We start from the raw sequence: 26,418 nt of genomic DNA on the forward strand, positions 1-26,418 counted from the left end.
GCTCCTGCATTTCTAACTTGCCTGCAGATAGTGCTAAGTAACAAGATTCCAAGTTCTGTGCATCAGTCTGTAAAAGAGATAAGGACTGGATTAATGTCAGATTGTGTGTGTGCCCAGTTCTCACCCGAGAAAACCTCCATTCTGGGGCACACAGCACGGCCTGAGGATCCTGCTGGTCTTCTTTGCCCTTGCCCCCCACAGCCAACATGGTCTAATAAATGAGGTCAGAAATGACAAAGGCAGTCACCCAATGCCAGTTACTTCCTATCTAGGTGAGTCATGTATCACTCAAGTGTTACTTATTGTGAGACCCTTCCTAGTAGACAATTTATGTGTAAGTCCCTTGTTCCTTTTTCAGGGGCTTTTGGCCTCCTACTCTTTTGCTTTGGTCAGAATTGGGGTGACCTTCAAGAGAAGATGCTAGTCATTTAACAGTTCCACAGTTACAGTAACGGTTGGCTCTTTTGTGTGAGGGATTCAGGCTCTGTTTTACACTTCTGCCCCGCCTAGCTTCCAATAAGAGTTCCCTGGCCTGAGATGATTGCCCCTACTCCAGACATCTGGTCTACATTCCAGAGAACAGAAAGGAGGATCATACCTTTCCTGTGGTATCTTGTGAGTACTATTTCTTTCTATGTCATTTTGGCCAGAATTTAGTCACAGCACTAGACACTACAGGAGAAAATGCTTTGAACCAAAGAAGCTATATAGACAATTAGAAATTATCACTTCCATATTAAGGGGAGAGCAGAAGCTGGAGATATGATGCAGTGGTTAAGAGTGTTGCTCTTTCAGGGGACTCAAGTTTGGTTCCCAACATCCACATCAGAAGGCTCACAACTGCCTTTATTCCTAACCCTCTTCTGGCCTCTAGGGGTACCTGCACACACACGGATACACACACTAATGAAATAGAGAGAAAACAAACAAACAAACAAAAAAAAAAACCTGCAAAAAAAAATCAATCTTAACAAATAATAAAGGCAGGGTAGATAGAGAACAAATGGTTTTGTCTTCATACAAAGTTCCAACAAAGCACTGTGAAGCCACGCCCTGAGTCTCCTCACAGAGCTCTAACCAAATCTCCACGTAGGAAGGTTTAGCCTGTAGACTTACACATGGATTCACCTGCCAACCTGACTGCATAGCAAGTGGCCCACGGAGCTTGTGAGTACTCTCCCAGTGAGGGCTCACACTGGCCCTGTGACTGTATCACAGGTACTAACACAATCAGCAATGCACAAACCTGAAGATCCTGCCAACAGTGCCTGAAAACCTGAACCGCCAAGCAGCCTCTGGGCCCTCTGCCCTGTGTCTCTTGCTGACCCAAGTCCTTCTTCCTCTCAGGACAGCAGGAGTGATAGCTGCAGGACAGTCTCCTCAGGAAGAGAGCAGAAAACAAGCCCCAGGCAGTGCCCTTTCCTCCCTTCAGATGACTAAGACCAGACGACCAACTATTTCTACACCTTTATTTCTCTGTGTAAAGAGTAGGGAAAGGAATAAAATAAAAATGGCACAGTTGACACACACAAAAAAAAACACATGGTTGGGGGGTCGCAGAAAGGGTAGTGGTGGTAAGTAGATGGGTGAGGGGTCCCTATTACAGCAGCAGGAGCCAGTGACCTAGGATGCTCCATCTCTCCCAATATGGGCAGGAACAGCCAGCTCTTCCTTTCAGGCTGCTGCCCTGCCCCAACTTGCACTGCCCCAGCCCCTTGGGAGGTGGACAGAGAAGTCTTCCCAGGCTACAGAGAGGAGGAACCGTGCTGGGGGAGGGGCCTGGGGTCAGACCATGCACAGGGAGTGACAGTCATTGGCCTCCACCTCCTCCCTAAGGGAGGTACTTGGTGGGGGTTGGAGGGCAGACACCAGAGGCCGGCAATGGTTCTTCTTCCAGCATCAGGCAAGAGACAGAACTGGGGAAACAAGGAACAATCAGACCTCAGAACCAAACCACATTCTCTACCTACACTGCTAAGCGCTGCCCCCTTCCCAGGAGCCCCCACCTTCCTTCCAGGGGCTCAATACTCTCAGGCCCTTACCAGTCAGAGCCTCCTGGGCAAAGTACTTGACATCCACATCCTGGTCTTGGGTCAGCTTCTCCAGGATGGGCTTGACTTCACTTTGCAGTGTGCTGGAAAGGGAGGAGAAAAGAAGTGTAGTGAGCCGGGTTAAGCTGGGACAGGGTGGTCACAGGCAGGAAGAAGGCTCCCGTGCAGGTAAGCATCAAGACAGAGACACACCAAATCACCAGGCAGAGTATACACAAGGACACACACAAGTATACAAATGAGAAATCCTGATCCCTAGGCTTGGAATCAGTTAAACAAGGACAGCTCTGGGGCTAGCACAGGATGTGAGCAAAGTCTGGAAAGCAGAGCCCACAGGTGTTAAGAGCTGAGCAAACACGTTCCCCAAGGAACCGTGTCTCTGGTATTAATACAAAGGCACATCTCTCTAGATCTTGTCCGGATGAGCCCAGACCAGAAGACAGGGACAATAATAGGTATGCCAGGAAGATCAAAGGCTTGCTGATTTCAAGGGGCCTAGAAGCGGCATTTATACGGGGGTCTGCGTGTCCTGTAAGTAAGTTGTGAGACATGAGGGCCCGTCTCAGAGACAAAGGCCTGGAGCAGAGGCGGGACACACAGGCATCAGATGTCCCCTTCAGTTAGCAGGCAGCTCCTCCTCTCTCCATACAGTCACTGCCAGCATTTCTAACACCTAGAGTTGCTTTGCTTCTGCTGTTTGCCTGCTCCTTTGTTTGTTTTGGGGAGGCAGGCCTTACTATATAACTACACGTGGCCTCAAACTATGTAGGCCAGGCTGGTCTACAACTCATGACCTTCTTGCCTCAACCCTGAGAGTGCTGGGACTACAGGAAGCTGTGCACCATGCCTGGTGGTTACTTTTTTTTTCTTTCATTTTTTTGTTTTTTGTTTTCCAAGACAGGGTTTCTCTGTGTAGCTTTGGAGCCTGTCTTGGAACTCACTATGCAACCCAGGCTGGCCTCGAACACACAGAGAGCTGCCTGTCTCTGCTTCCTGAGTGCTGGAATTAAAGGTGTGCACCACCACCGCCCAGCACCCTGGCTGTTACTTTTTCCCCAAAATTATTTATTTACGTGTGTGTATGTGTGTGTGTGTACATTTTTGTGAGTTCATGGTCTTCAGTGTGTGTAGAGCAGTCTTTGGAAGCCAGAAGGTGGTATTGGATACCCTAGAACTAGAGTTACAAGCACTCGTGAGCTTCTACCTGAGTGCTTGAAAGCAAACCAACGTCCCTGCAAGAGCAGCTAGTGGTCTTGACCACTGAGCCATCATCTCTCCCGGCTCCCATCTGACTCTTTTAAACAAAATATAAATGGCTTATTTTCCTGACTCTAGCTTCTCCCTCAACACGGTACCAATTGTTGCTACTGAAAACAGGCATTTCTTTTCTCATCACTAAGTTTTCTGTCCCATGAGTAAGCCACAACACACTCACTGTGTGAAGGCATTTGGCTGCTACACGTAAGGCCACTTGTTGCAAGACATTGCTGCCTGGTCAGAGGTCAAAGCCTCCCCATGGCCTAGCAGTTTATCTCAATAAGCTCAGCAACATGGAGCTCCCTCCCTCCAGCAAAGCTTCCCGCTTTCTACCTGCCCTTATCTAGAGAATGTCCCTGGGCCTGGAGGGCTGACATTACCTAAAAATTGTCTTTAACCAGATGCTTGATTCATCTTTTGCTTGACCCTTGACACAGACCCCTCTGAGAAGACTTGTGCTAGGGGTTCTGCTATAGGACCCTACTGCCACATACTAAGCCTTGTGATTCAAGCGTGCCACTTACTGCAAATTAGGGTTTGTCCCCAGGAACCCCAACCCTATATATTCCTTATACTCTGGAATAAAATTGAGCGGATTCCCTGAAATCTGTCTCCTAGAGGGCTGTCTCCGTTCATGCTCATGGGCCACCAAATCTGTCACCCCACGTACCTCTTTCCCTTCTTGACCCGGTGGCCAACAGGCTGACGGAAGAAAAAGGACACCCACAGAGGGAGGAGTACTCACTTCTCTAAAAGCAAGGCCTGGCTCTACATCTACCTAACTGCATCCCTCCAGTTAATGCTCAGCCTTTTAAGCCATTTGCCGGTGGGCATCACAGCTGTGCCACAGCTCCCAGTTCAGAGGAATTCAGCTGTAACCCGTGCTGTCCCAACAGCCTACGATGCTCAGCACCTAGTTGAGTGCTCACTGAGCATGTGAAGATCCTATTTTTAAATCAGCACAAAAGTGCAGGTTCCCTCATGATACTGTCACATACTGTTTTGATGGACTACTTGTCGCCTCTCCTCCCAACTTGCACCTTCCGATACTCCCACGTGAATGTCACAAGCTCTCCTTCCCTTTGTCTTCTTCCCATCTGTATCTTACAGTTTCCTTGTCTTCCTACCTGTAAGAGTCTAGATGAGTTCTTTACACATAGAAATATCTCCACCCTGTCAGGGGTTCACCTTCTGATACACAGCTTTTCATTTGCATAAAGGCCACCCTATCAATCTCTTCCTTTCACAACTTCCCTGGTCTATGTCCCACCCAAGTAATGAAGACATTCTTCCATATTTTCTACAAGTTTCATTCATCATCCTGGTTCTGGTTTGAAAACTAACTTCAAATTAATTTGTTTATGCAGGTGCAGGAATTCCATTTATTTTACATGAGCATCCAAGTGATCCAATCATTCTTAAAAATGAACATTTCTCCATCTAACTACAATGGTACCCACTGTTCCATACATGGGAGTGTTCTGTGTGCTCTGGAAAATGTTCCAGTGAGACATGAATGTCCATCATGCTGTTTCTTAATTATGTATGTACATGTTTCCCAAGCTTTCTAGGACAGTTTAATAGCTTCACTAGAAATGTTAAATGTATTTCATTGAATGTATTTTTGGTTATTTGATATTTGTGGTACAAGTATAAATTTTAGATACAAGCCTAACTATCTACAGAGATAAACACAGTACATAAATAAATACAGGCTAATTTCATTTTGTAGTAATTCGTTGCAGTGTAAGCCTGCAACTACCACCCTCTCTTTTCTTTCACTCTATTCTGTGGGAATGAATTCTCATTCCAAAATAGACAAAACAGGCTTTGGGGAGGAAAGAGGAGGCTAGAGTCACAAGCAAGAAGTCTTCAAACCCTGGGCTACATCTTCCAATATCTAGGATGTTTAGAACAAGCCCCAAACCTCACCTGTTGTCAAGAATGGGTCCTATCTTCTGTAGGGATTTGGCCACATTGAAGCGGACATTGGCGACTGGGTCTCCAGCCATACGAAGAACTGTGGGCAACATGTGCTTGGTGGTGATATCCTGCCCACAGACCTCAGACAGCACCTGAAGACCAGTGAACAGCAGAAGCATGATTATGCAAGGCTCACTGCTAAGTCCCCATGTCTCCCCATTTGACCAGGCTACCTGGGTCATCATCAGGTTCCTGAGGAACACAGGAGGAACTGGATCCAGAAGTATCACCCTGGGGGAGAGGTTCCCTCTTGTATCTCCAAACTCCCTAACACAGTCTTCATTTGGGGATATTCTGGGCTCTATGTCTGTATTTCCTTCATCCTCAGGGTTTAAGGGGTTTTGATTCCTAACCCCTGAATTCCCTCAATACAGGAGTCTCCAAATTATAGTATGGAAGAAATGAGCAAAATACTTAGTAATTTCCAACCCATCCTTTAGCTTCTAGTTTAGGTAGGATTTACATGTCCTTAAAGCAGTACAGGTCAGTACAATGCTAATGAATATTAATAAGTATACTCTGACACAGAATCAGAGCTGTTCTATGCCCTCTGTGTCTATTACATTACTCTTTACAGCCTAGTGAGCACCAACATAAATCCCCAAAGGTGAGCAAAACAAAGCAGTGACTGGTTAGGTCCTTTGATGTGTGGCATAGCTGGAATTGAACTGGATTAACTCCAGAGCCACACAGTTGCTCTCCTGCTCAGCAAGCAGAAGGTGCTGCAGTATGAACACATGTGCTCTGCTGACCAGCAAGGAGAGGGTGCTCAGAATTTGAGACTGCTGCTCTCACACTACAAGCCTCCCAATCTTGGATCTCTCACCATGCAATCCTCAGCCCCCAGAGGCTTGATGTGACACTGCAGACTCAAGCTCTGGCCTGCAGTCCTCAGACACTCATCCCTGGCACCAAGTCAGGTTTCTACTTCTAAACAAAACACCTGGGTAGATATGGCCCTCCTCCACCTTCATCTCAGGGGCACTCCCATTCCCTGGGGTTCACAGGCAGTTGGGGTGCTCACATTGATGCAGAAGAGTGTAGTCATGCGGTGCAGGTAGTTAGGGTCTCCAGACATAGCTAAGACCTTGGGGATGATAGTGGCATGAGCCCACTCCTTCCCGAACTTCTCCACTAGCTTCTTGAGGTTGCTGGTGGCAGCCTCACGGATAGCATAGACTGTAGTAGGAAAAGGGCAAGTGAGGTGATTCAAGGTGAAAGACTGACCAGGAGGGGTTAACAGCCACGCCTGCCCTGCCTAGTTTGAGGCCCTGATGCGGTCAATTCAGCCAAAACAGAAAACAGCACTAGCTACGCTTTACTGAGTTTCTTCTGGCCACCCAGAGACAGACGCTATTTGCCTCTCACTATTCAGAAGTGCTAACTGAGAGTCTGTTTGTGACAGATTATATCTCAAGTTACTTAAGGCATACTAGTTAAAACTGCCGGACAGAAAACAAAAAACAAACAAACAAAAAAAAACAGTAACTTTAATTTTTTTTTTTTTAACCACTTAATAAAAACAAGGAACAAGTCTTACAAGGGCCTTGAGACCACAGTGGGAAGTCTTCATGTTTCAGTGGAGTGTAAAGCAGCAAGATGGGAAGGGACTTGCTTATGGTTCATCAGACAAAGTGAAGGATTCAAACCCACGTATTTCTTGGTGGCTCTCCAACTCCACTCCACAGACACCCCATCCCACCCCACCCCTAATCTACACTTCTCTAGGTTTTTTTTTTTAACAGTAACAGAGTGGGTACAGGTGAGCACTGACAGTAAGGAAACGTGCCGCCAGCTCCTCTGTCTGTCCTGTGGCTACTAACCTGTCCTGCGGTGTGGCTGAGTACACTTACCATGATCCACCAGCCAGGCCATACACAAAGAGTTGAGTTTCTCATCAAAAAATTCCACACCCTGCAGGAAAAAAGGATTGGTAAGGCTTGAGGGGGTAAGAGGAAGGAAGTGAGGGAGGGAGGGGTCCCAGAGAATCAGGCAATTCTGAACCACATCAGAGCTGCCAGTCTTCTTCCTCTGACTAAACTCCACGCATCTGCTAAGGACCCAGTTCCTGAGTCCAGTCCTCCCACCATGGGCAGCTGTCACTACTTACACTGAGGCTCCAAGACCCTAGTTACAGCACCATAGCCGTGGCCCCAGGGCTATGGCCAGACCAGAAATCTATCTGAAATCTATCAATTCCGGACCAACAAAAGCTGGCTCCTTACTCACCAGCTGTCCAGCCAGCAGAGGCATGTACTCAATGATGGCCAGCCGCACTCGCCACTTGGCATCCTCAGCCAGCTCCACAATGGCAGGGAGCAGAGACTGAGAGAGCTGCCGGATGCCAATCACCTCATTCACACAGTCCAGGTTGGAGATGATGTTCAGCCGCACCTCAGGACACTTGGGAAAAGGATGCGAGGATTAAGAGAACACACTACATACAGCAGCCCTAGAAGGGTGATAGGAGCAGGCAAGCGCTCCTTTCTGGGTATCATCCTGTAACATGAAATAACCAAATATCCATCTAGTCTCAAGGGTAGCTGAGGCTCTGCAAAGTGAAATGGGAGTGCCCCCCGACAGCGCCCCCCGTCCCCCCCGATAGGCTGAAGTATCTGGTGTCTGGAACATCAAGGAGTGAATGTGTAGGACTCATTCTCTATCATTCTCATCACTTCAACTTGCTCAAGAGCAGGGAGCACACGTGACAAGTCTCTGAGGTGCCTGACTCCAAGCATGGCAGTCCATATCCATTCACACTCATTCCACAGAGCAGAGACATCTATAGGAACAAATACATGAACCGGCTCCACAGAGGCCACAAAAAGCAAGTCCTCTGGAAAACCCAAAACCCAGATCCAGGAAGAGGTTTATTTTGTGTTGTTGTTGTTTTGTCTGTTTGGTTTTTTTTTTGTTTTTGTTTTTTGTGATGACAGAAACTGAACCACACCTGTGAATGTTAGACCTTTCAACTGACTTCACACACCTCTAAAGAAGGACGTCCAGAGCAGGAACAGCCTATGAAGAATCTTTGTCCCTGCCTGGTTCATCATTATAGAATCAGCCACTGACCAGGCAGTGGTGGCACACGTCTTTAATCCCAGCACTTGGGAGGCAGAGCCAGGTGGAGGATCTCTGTGAGTTCAAGACCAGCCTGGTCTACAGAGCGAGACCCAGGACAGGCACCAAAACTACACAGAGAAACCCTGTCATGAAAATGCAAAAAAAAAAAAAAAAAAAGAATCAGCCACTGGGTACTCCATGAAAGTTCTCCATTAATGAATTTGAATGGACAGCAGCACTCCAGGCTTGCTTCCCAAGACCTCTGGCCCCTCTCTCATCTCCCTAACACTGGCTACACTTTCCTAACAAGATCTCTTCCAGCTACAGCATTTGCCTATAGATTCAATCCCAATTCTCTGAACTGTCACCACAGTGACATCTTTTGTCCTCGGTGGTCTAGGCCACCTGCAGAGTCAGGTATGGTGACCTGACTGGCTATGGTCACTGGAACATGTAGAAGACACAAGCTAGAGCCAAACCCTTCAATGGGCCAAGAGATAAAATCACAGTTGTGACCCCAGACCAAGAAAGCCAGGCCAGCAAAACTAACCCCTCAAGAAAGCAGCAGTTGGAATGACGTGAGAGGAATAATCGTAACGTATTAGGGTCTCTATGGCACATGAACCTAAAGATCACAGTGTACCTCTCTGGTATCTGCAGTGTAGGAATGGAACTATGGGACAGGTGGCCACCTGTTCCTCTCCATTGGCACACTCTGTGGGTCCCTAAGGATCACCACTGTCTTGGTCTTTGTTCACAACCTCAACACTAGAGAACGGGTGAGTGCAAAGTTAAGGGCACATGAAGCAACGTCTAACAAGAGTGAGCGAACGAACACTTAGGCCTGTCATCAAGCAGGGAGTACGGTGTGCAGTATGTGGCACCAAGATTCTAAAGCACTCTTACATAATCGGGTGAACTGTAGTCCATCATCTCTGCAAAGAGCTGAAAACCTTCCTGGCGCTCTTACCTCATCCTTTAGCTGAGCCAAGAAGAGTGGCAAGAGGTGTTCGATGGTGTTGTCTTTGCCCAGAATGGGAGAGAGGCCCATGATGACTGAAGCCAGTGCTGACTTGACGTGCTGGTTGGCATCTGACACGAGCTCCTGGGGAGGAGAAGAAAGGAAGTAGCCCAGGGTCAGAAAAACCCCTTTAGTGGCAAGTGGCTACAGAGACCTCAGCCCTGATGCCTAAGGAGATCACAATCCTACTTTTAACAGTCAGAGCAGCTCAGGCATGCACTGCACTTATTCACAAGGCCTCCCTTGTTTATTATGTGAGTCCTCCTTCCAGCAGCCACTGCCCCATTCCCCAAGCTCCGTGGGTGAGGGAACTCAGTGGCCTCTGAGGGGTAAACACATCCCTTAGATCTTAGGGTCAGCTGTAACCCTCAGATTTTGCCTACAGCCAAACCCATGACTGTTAAACCCAGTTACTATGTGTGTCCCAAAAGGACCCAAACCTAGCTTGGATCTGATGGTACTCAAAACCAAATCTTCACCCCTCAGTGGCAGTCTCAAATCCTACAACCAAGCACTCCATTACCTTGATGCAGGGCAAGATCTGGGTCATGATCACATTCTCCCGGCAGTCAGCTGAGAGATTTTCACAGAACTCTGTGGGCAAAGACAGGAAGGTGCTGTTGAGACTTGATAGCCGGGTCCCATTTTTGCCTCGCAGACATCCACCCACCTAGCTGTATTCTGGTTGCCAGCACAAACCTTTGACCTTGTGGGAGGCTGCGGCCCTCACCTCAGCCTCACAGTCCTTCATCAGGTTCTGGAAGGCGGGTACCAGGTCTGTCTTGGTGATCTCAGGCCCCACTGCTTTCTGGAGCTGTACACAAAGAGAAGAGGGGCAGCACTGAGAGGCTGGCAGCCACTCAGTGCTAATGAGGCAAAAATTGAGGTGAAGGCACTAGAATGAAGCTAAGACACAGCACTGGGAACCTCATCCCAGGACCACAACACAACCCCAGTGAAGTCATCGTCACCTTGCTGAACTCTTGCTTCCTCAGAAACAGAAGGAAGGCTCTAGGACATCTAACATAGTATGTTTTCCATTTACTGTTCAGATTACTTGGGGTTGGATTCCATTACCTAAACATAGTAAGTGGCTCCCACTTTCATCTGACATGAAAATATAAGCATATTGATATTTTATTTAATTGGCTACAAGGAGGTATCATTTTTGTAATTACAAATGAAATGAGTAAAGAGGAAGACATGTGAGCCCTGTCAGTCTCAAGGATCCAGGAGAAGAAGGTATGTGGGTCTGCTTTAACCTGCTTAGAAGACCAGCTGGAAGCAAGATGACTCTCTACTACTAAGAGAATAAGTAAGTAAAAATCTTGCAGGGCCTCACATTATCTTGGGCACACATTACCTTTTATTTAAGAACATGTTTGTGGTCTGCTGTGGGCAGATTGTTATTTCCATAACCCAAGGGTCCCATCTTCCAAGGCCTAGTGTAAGCCTACTTCCCGGTAAGACAGAAGGAGCAGGAGACTGACTCTCTTGCCTTTACAGTGGTTCTAAGCCCTTCAGGCACATAGACTTCAGCATAGCCAAGTGTCAACTTCATATGCCCATGAAACAGCCCTTAGGGCTGAGCCTTCCAGCAGACCCCAGTAATCATCATCACAAGGGGGTGCTCCTGTACATCACTTCTGCCCCTTCTCTCAATGAATCCCAGGATCCCGCTGCTCATTCTGTTTCTCACCTCCTACATCCTCTGCACAGGCTGTCTTCTTGTTGGGACACAGTTCCTATCTAGATGCCACTTCCTCATCCTCAACCAGCTGGAGCACGGCCTCCTCCTTTCAATGCCATGAGGCACAGAGAATAGCACACTCCATCAGTACTTTCTATTGAGGCTGACCTTTAGCCTGCTCCTTGCAGGCAAGGTATGTGTGTAATTCATTGACTGCAGTACCTCCACCAAAGGCACTGCTAATAACTATGGGCCTGGGAACATAGCCCAGCAGTAGAGCGTCTGCCTAGCATGGGTCAAACCTTGGGATCAACTCTCAGCACCGGGGTGGGGTTGGGGTCATGCTGTCAGGTAAGGAAATTTTGATCTTGTCCCTGCTCTGTCTATCTTATGGCATGGCTCTGACAACTAGCTGTTGGACTATGTTTTTCTTAAGGAAGTTGTGAGGTCAGGGAATGCTTTCATGGAGCTGGAACTTGGCTTCACAATCATTCTTATCTTAGCACTCTCAGGTGCCAATCATGTATCCAGGGCTGGCTCTTCAAGATCAATGGAATGATCATTAAGACTGAGGACTGCGACTGCTTTAATAAAGCATGCCAGCTCCCACATGTGTCTCATCCTCCCCTCAGAGAACCTCGTACCAACTTACCTCTGTGAACTTGTCAGCCACCATATAGCGGACACGCCAAGACTTATCCTCAGCAGCCTGGCGCAAGGTGGGCATCACTAAGGCCTCCAGGTCCTCCTGGGGCAGAAGCTGAGCGATGTTCACACATGCCTCCACTGCCAGCAGCCGCACCGAGTCCTGGGGAGAACAGGGGCAGGGTGGGGAAGCAGAGGTCCCCTAAGCTCTGAGGGTCCCTTGCCTGAGCAAGTAAGGGCATGGTGAGAGCCAGGGACTGACTCACCTGCTCGTCAGAGGCCAGGTTAGAGAACATGGGAATGATCTCACTCTTGACATTGTCCAGCTCCAGCACCTTGGCAAACTCCCCCAGCTTGGAGGCTGCGGCCCGCCGCACCATGGGGGTGTCGTCTGAGCACAGGTTCCGGAAGTACCTGGGATAGATGGAGGCTTGGGCTTAGTAGATCCTGGGAAACCCTAGCAGCCGGCAGCCCAGCACAGCACAGAGCACTGCTGGTTCTGCTGGAAACTCTGCTGCCAACAATGGTGACTTTGTACAACTCATGAACTCTGTCTTCCCAGCCCTACAAATGGGACCAACGGGAATGGAATGTGCCCGCACAGCTGACTTGAGGTCTCAGTGAAAGAGTACAAAATAGTACTAACGACTGGCCATGGCCATAAACTGTTTAAAATGCCACTAACAGGTCTTCCTTGTCAAGAGCCTCAGTCAGAGACACATAGGAACTAATGGGATATTGCAGTATGTGCACATGGCTGTAACCCAGTACTACGAAGTGACAGATCAGGACCTGGGCTTCACAAGTCTGAGCAACAAGGCAGTGCAATTACCAGAACATCTACTGAGGGGTCTAGACCAGGGGCAGGCTGGAGGTAACACCGGACACCATTTGTTACGTGGTGTTCTAGATTCTGTTCCAAGCAGGCCATGTGTAACCAATGGCAGGAATGAAGTTCCATGGAGGCAGGCCAAGCAAATTCACCTCTGTGGTGTCCCGAGGCCAACGTCAAGGACAAGCCTCTAGGGAAAGCTGAGGAGGGAGTAAGGAGAACTCAGCAACATCAGGTTCTGGGAAGACCTAGAGGGGCCTGAGGCTTTGAGGACCGTTAGAAGAGGTGACGGGGTGCAGGTTGCCAAGGGCAAGTGAGGACTCACTGTCGAAGTTCTGCCTTCACAGCACTGGATACTCGGGGGTAGCAGACCGAGAAGAGGCCGCAGGCCGAGGTGCGGGAGGTGAACCAGTCTCCACCCGCCAGCCGCTTCACCAGAGGCACAAAATGAGCCTCCAGGTCGGAAGGTGAGTGCTCGTGTGAGATGGCCCGTAAGGATTCTACCGCCTTGTCTCGCACCACTGTCTCTTCCACCGTGGCCAGTGACTCCAGGGGTGGCTGTGATTAGAAGGCAGGTTAGAAGACAGTGTTTTCCCTACTGTCAGCTTTGGTACCCTACCTCATGGCCTGATCTCCCCACCCCATCTTCATCACAAGCACCCCATAAGGATCCCTGAAAGACCCTCACTGGGTCCATGAACCAATCAATTCTCCAGGAGGCCCATGTGTGCAGCTCTCAATGTACAATAATCACTGCTGATGCTGGCTTCAAAATCCCTGTACCAGGATGTAGGCACCACCACTGTATTGCTCACATATTTGTCACTCCTTTATACTGTCCTCATTAATCAACGAGCAGGAATCTGAAGTACACAGGCTATGTAATTTGCCTATGCTGCTAACAGCTACAAGCCAAGATCTGAAAGACCATTTGGCTCTCCTTCCATACACAACAGGTCCTGTCAGTATTGGGTCCTCTCTGTGCTCCCGGCCGTCATCCAACAGAGATACATAGACGTATGGTATGGTATGGTAGGGTAGGGTAGGGTAGGGCCTGGCACGATCAAGCAAACAATCTTGAAAACCCAGCTCTGCTACTTACTAGCTACGAGTCCCTCCTGGCACTCTAGGTGACTCATGTATCAGATATACCTTCCTACCCAACCACGACAACCACAGCATCTAACTGTGAGTACTTTCTACACACAAATGGTGTGTGAGGGAATCGAAGTCAGTTATCAGGGTGGGCTTCAGTGGCTTCAATTTACAGAGGCAGACAAAGGTTAGCACTCTTGAAAGTCTTATCAATAAGTTGTAGAACCCTGCCTGACCCCAAGCCCACAACCCTACGAGTGGGGTGCCAGCTGGCCCTAGTATGGGTAAGTATACAGAATGCATCGTAACTGTAGATTAAATGCCACAAATGACTAGACATAAGTGACACTCAAAGCCCATCCATTCCGAGGTGATCTCCAGCCTTCCTAATTCCTCTCCTTCTTGGTCCCCAATGGCAGAACCACAGTTTTGACCCAAAGGTAAAAAAGAGGATTAGGGGACCTCCCAACTTTCACTCACCAGCAGGCAGTGCACATACTCAGGTCCTCCCACCAAAGTGGTGAAGGTTCCCAGTTGTTCGGCCAAGGCCAAGAGGACCTCATCTTCATCATAGATGGTGTCTGTGGGACAAACACCAAGTCCATCAAAGACTCAAGCCAAACAAGTAACCTCAGCTTCAAACAAGCAAACAGCCCTCTGCCTCCTCACTGTCAGCACCCCGATCTCCCTACCCATCACCCTCTACCTGGAGAGCAGAGTGAGCCCAATTCCCACACCTGCCTTTTCTGGGCTGGATTAGATGCAGAGTGGCAGCTGAGTGGCAGGCACCACGACTCTGAGCCCCAGCTTTGGCTCCTCTCAAGGGGGCAAACACAACCATGCTTATGCAGCACAGGATGTTCAACTGAACTTCTGGCTGCGTCCTGCTTAAACACAGAGCACTGCTTTCAGGAACTCCTAAGTCTTCAGCCGGGAAATTCTTTTCTACCTTTTCAGGGTTGGTTTAGCCACTGCTGCTTGCAGATTTTCCAAGAAGCCACTAGACTAAGTCAGATCCTTTCCTGAACTCATTCTCTCCCCCTACTTCCACCTTTACCAAGTACCCTATCATGAGCTATGGTCACTTGCAGCCAAGACTTGCTTTCACGTGCTCCAGTTCCTGCCAGAGCTGGAGTAGCATGTGCTTAAATCAGTCTGTTAAAAAATGAGTGACCAAGCGACAGGGAAACTGCCTGCTCTGGCCAACTCAAGGGCCTCGCTCAGGTTCCGCCTCTCCTGAGGGAAATGCTGGCTGTTCCCACAATGTGCAGTCACTGACTATTCACCAGCATTTTAACATTCTCCACTTTGGACTTGCCATGAGGAAGCCAAGCAGAGTGGCTCAGAAGAAACCTTGACCTCACAGTTCGAGCTTCTAGAACTACAAAAACACAGCTGATGAAGATGCCCAGAGTCTGAGGCCTTTGTCCCTAGTAAACTAACAGAATTCAGTGATTTTCCCTAAAAAAAAAAAGAGCTGAACGTTCTGTCGATAATGAGATTAGAGGCCTTTAGCTTGTGCTCTCTAAAACACAATCACTGTCCTGCACATGCGTCTGCTGCTTGCTGTTCTGAACACTTTCTGAGCCCAGAGCAGAAGAAATCTGACATTACTTAGATTTCCAACAGCTCAAAAATAAAGCTGTCTGAATCACAGTTCCTTTTTAATCTTTGGTCTCCTGCACTTTCCGGCTCCCACAGTTTTTCCCATCTGGATTATTAAAATGCCACATGCAATTTTCAAATAATACATCTGAGTAGTTATTTTCCAAGCTTAGTGAATTGTCATTGTCCCGTTATGTGATTTGTGACATTGCGAGGAAGGACACCAGCAAGGCAGGCCCGAACCCGGGCACCTGACTACAGAGCCTTTGCTCTCAGATATTACCCTGCTGGCAGGCTTGCTGCCTCTGTGCCTCCCCTCACACCCCTCTATATATCCACACGATGATCCTAAATCTCACCCCCTTTGTGCTCCAGCAGCTAGCCACAATGGCACCTTGCCCATCTACAGAATTAAACCTCAGAGGCTCCATACGGTACAGAAGGCCAGCAAAAGGTAACCCATTATAACCTACGTGACTCTCTGGGTGCCCCTAATCCTGATGGCATTGTCATCCCACTTCCATTCACTAGTCACTCACACTGCTCATTCTCATTAACTGCGCAGCTCCCTCCTCAAAGAATCGCCTACATACAGCACTTACTCCACAGTGCTTATAGAACAGTCTTTCAACTAAGGAGCTGAGCTCAAGCTGGAGGGCATTCCAGGTTCTCAGCAGGGTAAAGCCACAGCAGCTTGTTTCAAAACCCAGGGATCATTGGCTTTTCTCCTGTACCATTTATTCATGTAACTGTTCTTCATGTCATCCTGCTGCCCCATAAGCTGCCTCTATCTCCGCATCCTAAAACCTTAGGGTATCTCGGATAGTTTGTCAAAGGAAGACCCCGGTTTGGGACCATCTGCTCATGCCAGATGCAGGTATCTACTCCTCAGGCTGGGTGCACAGTCACACCTGCACACTTGGTCATTAGCAGTGTCACTGTGGACAAGGCACTGAACCCAACAGGCCTCAGCTCAGCTGCCCATGTACCAAACAGGGGAGAGCCAAGGGGCTTGGCCTTCTACTTCTCCCAGGTCATCCACAGGAGATGATTCAATACAAATCACCCTGTCAGTAAGAGAGCACTGAAAACCTTTAGTTCCAATTCTGACTAGAGGTGACTGTAGTAGGGGTGAAATGACAATAATGAGAGCAGGGACTTAGTAAGGTGGCCCACACTGTGCCAGCCATTGTACTGAATATTTGATATGTACTTGCAGACAGTGGACTTGCTAAAAGTTAAGAGAGCCCCACTTGCCAAACGCCTGGCCCTGTTACTACATCATGCCTATCTTACCCATGAACCCTCTGATGCAGGCAGATGTGAAATCAGATCACAGTTCTTTACAATTAGCTAACATTGCTCACTATAGAGTCTAAATATAAACTCCCTTTGGTCATCTCCAGACAGGAAAATCCCAGGGAAATGAGTTACTTCATCTTTCTGTGCCTTCATGTATAAATCAGCAACAGTAGCGCTCCTTGGTTTAGGGTGTTGCTATGAGACTGAGACAATGGCAGTGGAGATAGACATTTAGGAGTACAGGCACCATTATAAACACTGTGTGAGCTAAGAGCTAACTCAATACCACAAAACAAGACCTGAGGGGCGAGCTGGCATGTGACAACTATGTAATAAATATTAATGATTATTGCTCTTTAATGCTCACTATAGAGTGTGGAGAAGATTATCTTCATTTTAGATATGGAAAAAAATCTAAGAAACTTATCTAAAGTCAATGCTACTGTTGAAGCTGTGATTTATAAACTAGGTTCTAGTGCTCCATCATTCCAGATGATTTCCTCAGAGGACTGACTGCATTTAGGCTCCTCTGGAGTACTGCCCCATGCTACCACAGTGGCACAGGGAAGACTTATTAATTTATTAATCTACAGTGAGACTTCTCACTCAATAGCAAGAAGCACCCAACTGTCCTCACTGCATTGGGCCCTGGAAATCCTTACCTGTAAGGAAGGGCAGGAGCTCACTTCTGGTCCGTTCAACCCCAAGGGCCAAGGCGATGGTGGAGAGCTTCTTGATACTATTGAGGCGAAGCTAATGAAAGGACAAGCAAAGGAGAGGAGAACCTTTAGGAATTTTGGACCCACATGAGTTCCACAGTTCTGAAACCATTAGGTCAATACCCAGACTTCATACTATTCATGAAGACGCTCAATGATCCACAGTAGGTAACAGTAAAATACAACCAAGCAACTCCATGTTCCTGAAAAAAATACAGCAATGGAAGCCAGCACCTCCCCGGGTCTTTCCAATTTTAGTCTAAAATGAACTCCACTCCCCTACCATTACTGAAGAGAACACTTGGGAGGTGGCAGCAGGAGGAAGCAGGAGAATCAGAAGTTCAAGGTCACCCTTAACTACATACCAAGTTCCAGGCCAGCCTCAGCTGCAACAATGCCTTACTAGAGCTCCTATAAGCCACCCTAATTAGGATGACTGTATGTAGGAGGACTATGGGAAAAAGGGGATCAGTGGGAATGGTAGGGTACAGAGTGGATTATGATCGAAATGCATCATGTAGATGCAGTAGAATATCATAATGAAGCCACTATTATGTAGAATTAATATATGCTAGAACAACAACAACAAAAAGCAAGACTAGCATTCACAGTGCTAATCCCTCTAGTTCAGTGGGGCTGACCCACAAAATGAAGGTTTATTTCTTGTTTCTATGTAAGCATGTGTTTTTGCTTATTGTTTTTGGCTTGTAGCTTCCCTCTCACATAGGTCATAACAGCCAGAAGAATGTCTCTTGCCCAAAGCTAGTCACAGAAAGGCTCATCTTCCCCTGCCTTGCTGTACTACAGTTTATCTGTAAAAGGAATCAAGAAAGAGCTATCAATCTGTCAATCCTGTCCGTGTCCCGGCCGGGTGAGGTTTCCCAAAGGGTTTATCCTGATCATCAACTATAAATACCATTTCAGAAGGGGTCCCATCCTATACCCTAGAAGGAGGAATGCTGCAGAGGTCAAGAAGAATGCTGAAACTTTTCTAGGTTTTCCTTAAACGGTCCACTACCAAATAGGGTATGTGGGAACCCTGATTTACAGCCAGCTGATAAAGAGACACAGGTAAAAGACCTGGGGCTTACAACTGGCATCTGAAGGTAGGGAGACAGTCTTAGGAATGAGACCTCAACAGTGAGATCTGACACTCACCAAGTGAGACAGCATCCCAACTGAACTAGGTTACAGAACACTGGCTGGTGGGTGCTGCTGCAGAATGGAATGCTTGTTTGTTATCAGGGAAATCATGCACCATTTAGGATCATGGAACTCTTTTGACTGTGGTGTGAGAGCCCAGGAAAAGCAAGCGTTTTGTTCTTCCAATGCACAGCATATGGGAGACACAAATCAGTCCTAACCTCTTGTACTTGAGAATGTGAAAGAGCATCTTTGCTAGTAGTATGTTTCATCTTAAGATGAAACCATCCGCTATTCAGAGTTGGTCCTAGACCCTCTGAGTATCCTTATAAGCAACAGAAATGGAGAAGACATATTTGCAGAAGACGGGGTCATGTAAAAATGGAGGAAGAGGCTCGGGTGGCATATGTACAAAGCCAAGAACACGAAGAATTGTCAATGGCTCCCTGAACTTAGAAGAGATATGAGGCAGACTTCCCTCGGAACCTCTGAAGAACTGCTGACAACTTGATTTCAGATTTTTGGCTTTCAGGACTTTTAGAGGATACATTTGTGGTTTTAACCCTCCCTGTTTGTGGTGATTTACTCCATCAGTCTTAACAAATGACTGTCTGGCTAACACATACAACTGGTCTGTCTTGAAGTATTTACATGCTAGGTTCTCACTTGATAGGTTTCCCACTAGGGAAGAACATGTGTGACCATGCCTCTCCACTCCACAGAAACTTGAGGCTCAAATAAGGAAACACCTGCCTAGACTAGCCCTGACAACTGACTATAATAACTTCCCTGTCTGTTTCTTCCTCTCCACACGATGCTTTTATTTTACCCAGGTCCAGAACTGTCCCAAAAATGTAATATGATAATGTGAAGAAGACAATGCTTGAGGGACACAAACCATCATCACACAGGAGAACACTCTTCCTGTAAGGAAAAAAGAGAACAGAGGAGACTGAGGGAGAGCTGAAGAGTGGGTGCTCTCTAGCTGTTCTCTTTTCAGGCCCCAGACAACTGGAAAGACATCTACAAATAACTGTGATCCTGGACAAGTACGGTTCTCAAATAAGGGTATTGAGGGGGGGGGGGTCCTCTGGGTGCACAGACTGAGAATCTGATAAAATGCTATGATGAAAACTGCCTGAGCACAGCAGTACAAGCCTGTATCCCCAGCACTTGGGAGGCTATGGCAGGAACATCATGTGTTCCAGGTCAGCATGGTCTACAAAACAATACTTTACCTCAAAAACAAAAACAAATAAACAACTAACTTTTCATTCAATGTCACCAGGGCTTTTGGAGGAATGAAGGAACAAAGGAGGCCCTAAATCTCATTTCAGTAGTGAAAAGACGTCAGGATGGAGTACTACAAACCCAAAAAACTTATTTCCAGCCAAACTATAAAATATGCAGAGATCTGCCGGTCAGGAGTGGCTCACACCTTTAATCCCAGCACGTGGGAGGCAGAGCCAGGTGAATCTCTGTGAGTTCAAGGCCAGTCAGGTCTACAGAGCAAGATCCAGGACAGTCACCAAAACTACACAGAGAAACCCTGTCTCGAAAAAAAAAAAAAAATGTGCAGAGATCTATGAAAAGGTTAAAAAACCAAATACTGCAAACACTAACAATCCCTAGGTGCTGGCAGTAAGTCTGCAGGTGCTCAGTGCACAGCTGAGCACCCAGCAAAACTATTCTTTAAATTACCAGTAAATGTTCCTGGCCTCACAGTCACTGTCTCTGAATCACTCAATTTGTACTCACAGCACAATGGAAGCCATGGAAAATAGACATTACATAATCAAACTGGCATGGCTTATATTCCAGCAAAACTTTACCTGCAAAAGCTGGCAGTGGCTGGATATGGTCCAAAGCCTGTATTTTACTGACCTGTGATCTAGTTTTGATTTCAACATTCTTGCCTCAATTTTTAAAAATGAAATTCTACAGGAATGGCTGTCCTAGCAACCTGCTTCCTTTCCCCTTTGTGTTTAAGGTAGACAGATGTTTGTGCTCCTCTCCCAGATGGACTATGGGAAATGCATGGGCCAGGGCCACAACTGGTGAGCAGCAGCCCTAAGAGCAACGGATGGTATCAGGGAGCAACTGCAATCACATTCATAATCTTAATGTTAGTATTAATAGCATAGAACATCTATAGATTGCTCCCTGTATGCTTAGCCAGTTTATTAACAAAGTCGGCATTGTGCTTTGAGGTCTTGTTCTGGAAACACCATTTTAAAAGGCAAGGATGATGATGCAAAGAAGCAGGTACTTTATGGAAAGCAATGAATCCCCAACCAGAACCTAAGCATTCTGACTATTCACCCTGTCATTGCAGAAATAAGAGTTGGGATCCTGAGTATCAAGCTTCCTCCCCAGTTATGGGCAGCTGTTCTTCCACTCTAATTTGATTTTGTTAACAATGTCCATTGTTTTCTTCAGGAAGATGGCACTATGAATGCTAGAGAAAAGAGGCAGAAAGCTGTGTAGCCATGTGGCCTGAATTCAAAGCTATGCTGTTATCAATCAGCAAGACCTTAGGTCATCTTCACCCAGTGAGACTGATGACAGACTTCTAATCTCCAGAACCATAAATAAAACTATATGTTGTTTTATACTGTTAAGTTTACGGAATGTGTTATAAAAGTCTGACACACTGACCTAAGCTAATCAAGTTCTTTATTGTCTCTGCATGCACATTTCATCCAACAGCTTCCGTCAATCTGAGCACTAATGTCTCACGTAAGGTTTCCCCACCCCTCAACCGGAACCATGTATAACAGCATTCCTGACTTCTACTCACTAAAAGCAGCAACAATCTCCCAGTTATGACAAATGACAACCAAAACATCCCTAGACATTGCTCAACATTCCTGGTGGCAAAAATCGCTTCAAGATGGAAAATGCAGTCATTGCATAGATATAGTCCCTCTTTCTATAAGCCTTCTCCCCAACTTCTCAAACACTGCATCCTGGAATCTCGACTGGCCCAATTCCTCACCCAACTGTTTAGCTGTTATGCACTCTGCCCAGAATCTCACAGCTCTCCCCTTGACCACAAGCAGGTATTGGCTCCAATTTCAACTTTTCAACAAGACTTCCCCCATACTTACTCTAATAATGTATCCTACATTCTTTATTTTTCTCCCTACTATTTTTCATAGTCAACCCAATATGTATTTGTCTGTCACCCCTCACTACAAGGTAAATTCTTCCAAGGCCAGTTTTTGTCCTTTTTCTCCCAGCTGTACACAAGCATCTAGAGCACTGCTCAGAACACAAGCCCAACAAACAATTGCTGATTCATTATCTCAACACTGACAGGTCTCATTACTTCTTACAGGTGGTAGTCTATTTACTTCTGTTTACCTGCTTCACACCTAGCTCCTGAACAGCAACTAGCCTGTTTCTTTGTTGATACAGAGCGTCACTATGTAGACTAGGCTAGTCTTGAACCTGCCTCTGCCTCCTGAGTGCTGAGATTACACACGCGCCACTATACCTGGCTTTGGTCTCCGTTATGTTCCCAACAACATTCCTAATAACACTGCATGTTTACTGAACACATAAATTCACACAGCATCCCTAAGACCAGGCTGTTATTCCCATTTAAGAGAAGAGAAACACTGATTGCCGGTGTCAAACAGCAAGAAGTGCAAGGCCCAGGAATATACAACTCCTGCCTGTCAAGCATCTGAACCAGAATCATATACATTAAGACTTAGAGGCTGGGCCCAGCCTCAGGTTACTCAGTGCACCACAAACAATTCCATACAGTAGGAGAAACAGAGGCTCCATAGAGCATGGTATCACAATAGCCACTCCCCCAAATAACAGCTAACATTTATGGGGCCTTTACAAGCAGCCAGCTCTATTTTACTACATTTCCTCAGCCACCGGGGTAAGCCAGGACTATTATTAGCCGGTAATTTGTGGAAAACGGAAGCCAGGGGCGATGAAATAATGTGCACACAAAGTCATCCTCAGGAGAGAGGATACGGCCTTGAGGTCTGACCTCTTTTTCAAAACCAGAGCCGACCGACTCAAAAGGCCCTGGGTCACTCTTCTCCCACGAACCAGTTAACTCGCTTGGCAGTCCGGCCTGGGACCAGGTCGGGGAGCGGTGGGTCTGTCCACGTGACCTATCCCTGAATTAGGCTAGCTAAGTCTCAGGAGAGGGTAGGTACTTCCACGCCCTCCCTCCTCCTTCAGGAAAGCTACCCTAAAATACGAGGTGCGGGCCTCAGAGGAATGGATGGATGCCCTGGCACCAGTCTCCACTCGGCCCGGGTATGGAAAACACTAAAAGCAACGGGAAATGTACCCTGGTCCTCGGCACCCAGGAGGGCTTCCCCTACTCGGGCGGGCACGCGCCCCCGTCCACCTCCCCCAGGGGGCCATTCTGAGTCCGCCGCCAATCACTCGACGAGCAGGCGGCCGCAGGCTCCCCAGCCCATCTCGGGCCACCCAGGCGCAGATCCCGGGCGGCCGCGCGCACTCAGAAGGGACCCTCGAGGCTTGCCCTCCGCCGGGGACAAGACCCAATCAGGGCCGCCAGCTCATCCGATCCTGCCACCGGGGAAGATGAGACCTGGCTTCTGATTGGCCGCCGCCGCCTTCCGCCACTCCCGGAGAACCCGGAGCCACCTCGCCCGCATTCCGCGAACATCCCCGTCCCCGATGTCCCCCACACTTTAACGGAAGGCTCCCCGCACCTGAACGTCTTCATTGCGGAGTTCATCGATGAGCACCGCAATGGGGTAAAGGGAGTCGTCGCCGTCGGCAGCTGCCATCTTGGCTCCCTGGCGTCGGTGTCAGGCTGCGGCCAGCGCCGGGCGGAATCCAGGATCGGGCGGGGCGGTGCCGGGGGAAGGACGCAAAGAGGGCGTGGGGGCGCCCGAGCCAGGCTACAGGGGCTGTCCCGCCGCCATTCTCCGCACAAGGTCGCGTCTGTTTGGTCCGAACCAACCAAGTCCCGCCTACTCCCCATTCACCATTGGTCAGACGAACCAGATTGGCTTTCCGCTGGAGCATCGGAAGCGGAAGTGGGGTATCTTAGCGACCAAGGTTGTTCCCGCCCACGTCGCCGCTAGCAACCGCAGGAACGAGCAGGGCTTTGAGCCAATGAGGACCGAGAGTGGGGAGGTGGCGAAAGTGGCTCAGTCAGGAGGCACCGAGAAGGCTCAAAGCTGGGTGCTGGGAGCGGTGCGTGACGTAACGAAGGGCAGGCTGGTGGAGTTGTACCTCCGCGGCGTCCCCTGTGAAGAAGGGAGACTTTCCTTGCTCGCTTCCTACGACCTGCCCTCCTGCTCTGGATCAGTCCTAGGAACTAGAGCCCTTGTCTGGCTGAGGAGCTTCTAGGGAGCCAGTCAGCGATCAGCGATGTGGAAGGTGCTTGAGGATGGACCCCTGTCTCACCAAGAGATTGGGCGCCCAACCCTGTGAATCCCTTACAGGCTGATATAAATATCACAGTCATTTCTCCCTGAGACTGAAAAATGAACGTATGAAAGGGAGGAAGGTGGAGGTAGCAGGGTTGGTTGAAGCCTTGTTAAGGAAAGACTTCTCTTAGCAACGCATTGCTATTTTTATACTTGTTTGTTTTCTCTTCTCTCCCTTCCCTCCCTCTCTCTCAGACCAGAGAGACAATTAAAGAAGAAAATACCCTCACAGAGAGTGGGCATTTATAATCAATGATGTGCATTTGTATCTAAATTGTGTCTCTGGCCCTGAGTGGAGACACAAGAATTGGGACTCTCCGAGGAGACTATGGTTCTAACAGTGTCTTCTTGAAGTGCTGTCCCTCCTACTTTGAACGATCTCTCTAGAAATCCTCCCCCCCTTTCCTTTTCATCTCCTTTCATACATAACAATGATTTCCAGTCTCATCTTGAACTGTCCTGGGTTAGACAGTTTAGGAAATACTGGATTCATTAACAGTCACAAGATAGGGGTAAGTTGTGTTTGTTACTAGAAGATTATAATTGGTACTGGGCTCTTCAGGGGTTAGTGTGAGTATGCGTTTTTACAAGTTTTGAGTTCTTATTAGCACTTCTAATCAATATAAATTATGAGAATTCAAATAAAAGCTCAGGCTTTCACTTAGCAGTATTTTGATTTAATATTTGTACTCCTTATCTCTTAGGCTGAAAATCCATAATTTTTAGTGATATATCTGAATTTGGGGACATTAATCATAAATACATAATTTTATGATTGTATTTTAGGATATTATTACATTTAGAAACGTTACTTGTTAAACAGTTATGCCATGGCCAACACACCTGGGCATCACAGGGACCTGGAAAGAAGGATAATGGGAGACAGAGACACAAGACTCAGGGTTCACTTTGAGAGTGAACAATTGTTATTTTTCCCATTGCTGTTTATATGTTGTTTTGCTAGCATTTGGAGATTGCAAGCAGAGTTTGAGAAACAGTCTCTTTGGCTGTATTACCCGAATTCTTCTTTTGCATTTTCCTGCCCTTGGCTTCTTTTGCCCCAGTAGACATTCCTCTTAGGCTTTATCTTGTGCCTGCATTTTTTCAGTCAGGAGACCACACTTGGTCAGGGTTTATGCTTGAGAAAGGAATTACAGACTGTCTGGACCCAACACAATTATATACAATGTGTAATAGAAATGTATGCTATATAATTGAAGGTTCTGTATATTAGGAAATTAGGTAAAAAGCATATGATTAGTAGTTTCAAGTGGCCAGTAGAATTATTAATCAACCTACCAGTTCTAGCCTAACATGTTCGTGTTTTGTTTTGTTTTTGAGACAGGATCTCACAGTGTACTCTTGTTGACCTGGAATTCACTAGGTAAATAAGGTTGAACTTGAACTCATAGAAATATGCCTTCCAAGTGCTAGGACCAAAGGCATGTACTACCACACCCAGCTATGTGTTTATGGTTTTTCTGTCCTTAAGAAAAGTCCCACTTCGCTGGGCGGTGGTGGCGCACACCTTTAATCCCAGCACTAGGAAAGCAGATCCAGGTGGATCTCTGTGAGTTCGAGGTCAGCCTGGTCTGCAGAGCAAGATCCAGGACAGGCACCAAAACTACATGGAGAAACCCTGTCTCGAAAAACCAAAAAAGAAAGAAAAGTCCCACTTGAGGCCTGGGGATGTAGCTCAGTGGTAGAATGCTTGCCTAGGATGCACAATGCCCTAGTTTCAACCCTCAGTACAGGAAAGAAAAGGGTAAAGTGAAAGAAAAAAAAAAGAATGTTTAACATAATGTGTGCAGGCAAAGATTTTGTTTGTTTGTTTGTTTGTTTGTTTTTTCGGAGCTGAGGACCAAACCCAGGGCCTTGCACTTGCTAGGCAAACCTCTAACACTGAGCTAAATCCCCAACCCCAAGATTTTTTTTTAAATCTTTATTCATGTGTACGTGTGTGTCTATGTGTGTATATATATGTTACATGTGTGCAGGTGCCCATAAGAGGGCATCACATCCCCTGGAGCTGTAGTTACAGGTAGCTGTGAGTGGCTTGATGTGCTGGAAACTGAACTCTGGTCCGCTGTAAGAGCATCACATGATCTTAACCACTGAGCAATCACTCCAGCCCCACTATTTATTCTTTCACTCTGCTTACTACATACAGAGCAAACTCACACATTCAACATTGAAAGCACACAGCTATCACAGATCATTCTCCAGACAGTGCAGAGTAGTTCCATATGAAGTCGAGTTTTAGGTATGTGATTTGATGTTTTGAGAGGATGAAGGAGAACATTGGAGGTGTCAAGAACAAAGGGCTTGAGTTGCCTTGGGGTGGGTAGTGGGACTTGTAGACAATAGGATGTGGAACATGGCTCCCCTCTTTTTCCCTGTCCCTCCGACCAGAAGAACTCTCTACTGTTTTGTCACTGTGATGCAAACCTGGGACTCTCCTCTGGAATGCAGCCTCATCTAGCTGTTCTGTATAGCAGTTCAACAAGGAGGGCTCCTCAAATATGAGAAAACTGCTGGTTCTTTCCAGAAGTTTGGATACTAAATGCTCATGGC

General features: G+C 47.3%; 1 protein-coding gene across 1 annotated transcript; it reads right to left on the bottom strand.

The window, feature by feature from the left end:
• Positions 1 to 1,608: 1,608 nt before the first annotated feature.
• On the bottom strand, positions 1,609 to 23,282 carry Ppp2r1a (protein phosphatase 2 scaffold subunit Aalpha). The gene is made up of 15 exons (XM_028861535.2): positions 23,119 to 23,282; positions 17,207 to 17,297; positions 14,118 to 14,218; positions 12,868 to 13,100; positions 11,977 to 12,124; positions 11,718 to 11,873; positions 10,075 to 10,189; positions 9,899 to 9,969; positions 9,325 to 9,459; positions 7,521 to 7,694; positions 7,145 to 7,205; positions 6,316 to 6,470; positions 5,241 to 5,383; positions 2,043 to 2,134; positions 1,609 to 1,916 (listed from the first exon to the last, which is right to left on the bottom strand). Exons 1-15 carry the CDS (start codon positions 23,194 to 23,196, stop codon positions 1,900 to 1,902), a joined length of 1,770 nt encoding a protein of 589 aa, XP_028717368.1. The 5' UTR covers positions 23,197 to 23,282; the 3' UTR covers positions 1,609 to 1,899.
• Between the last annotated feature and the right edge of the window lie 3,136 nt (positions 23,283 to 26,418).

Source organism: Peromyscus leucopus, chromosome 1 (assembly GCF_004664715.2).
Source record: "Peromyscus leucopus breed LL Stock chromosome 1, UCI_PerLeu_2.1, whole genome shotgun sequence".
In the NCBI taxonomy this organism is placed as follows: Eukaryota; Metazoa; Chordata; class Mammalia; order Rodentia; family Cricetidae; genus Peromyscus; species Peromyscus leucopus.

What these genes read in the sequence shown, in the direction of transcription:
- Ppp2r1a (XM_028861535.2), bottom strand. Translation starts at nt 23,196, where the DNA reads ATGGCAGCTGCCGACGGCGACGACTCCCTTTACCCCATTGCGGTGCTC. An exon ending in GTGAAGGCAGAACTTCGACA is followed by an intron (nt 12,125 to 12,867) that starts GTGAGTCCTCAC and finishes CATCTATCCCAG; the next exon opens with GTACTTCCGGAACCTGTGCT. An exon ending in CTCTGCTGGCTGGACAGCTG is followed by an intron (nt 7,206 to 7,520) that starts GTGAGTAAGGAG and finishes TTTTTCCTGCAG; the next exon opens with GGTGTGGAATTTTTTGATGA.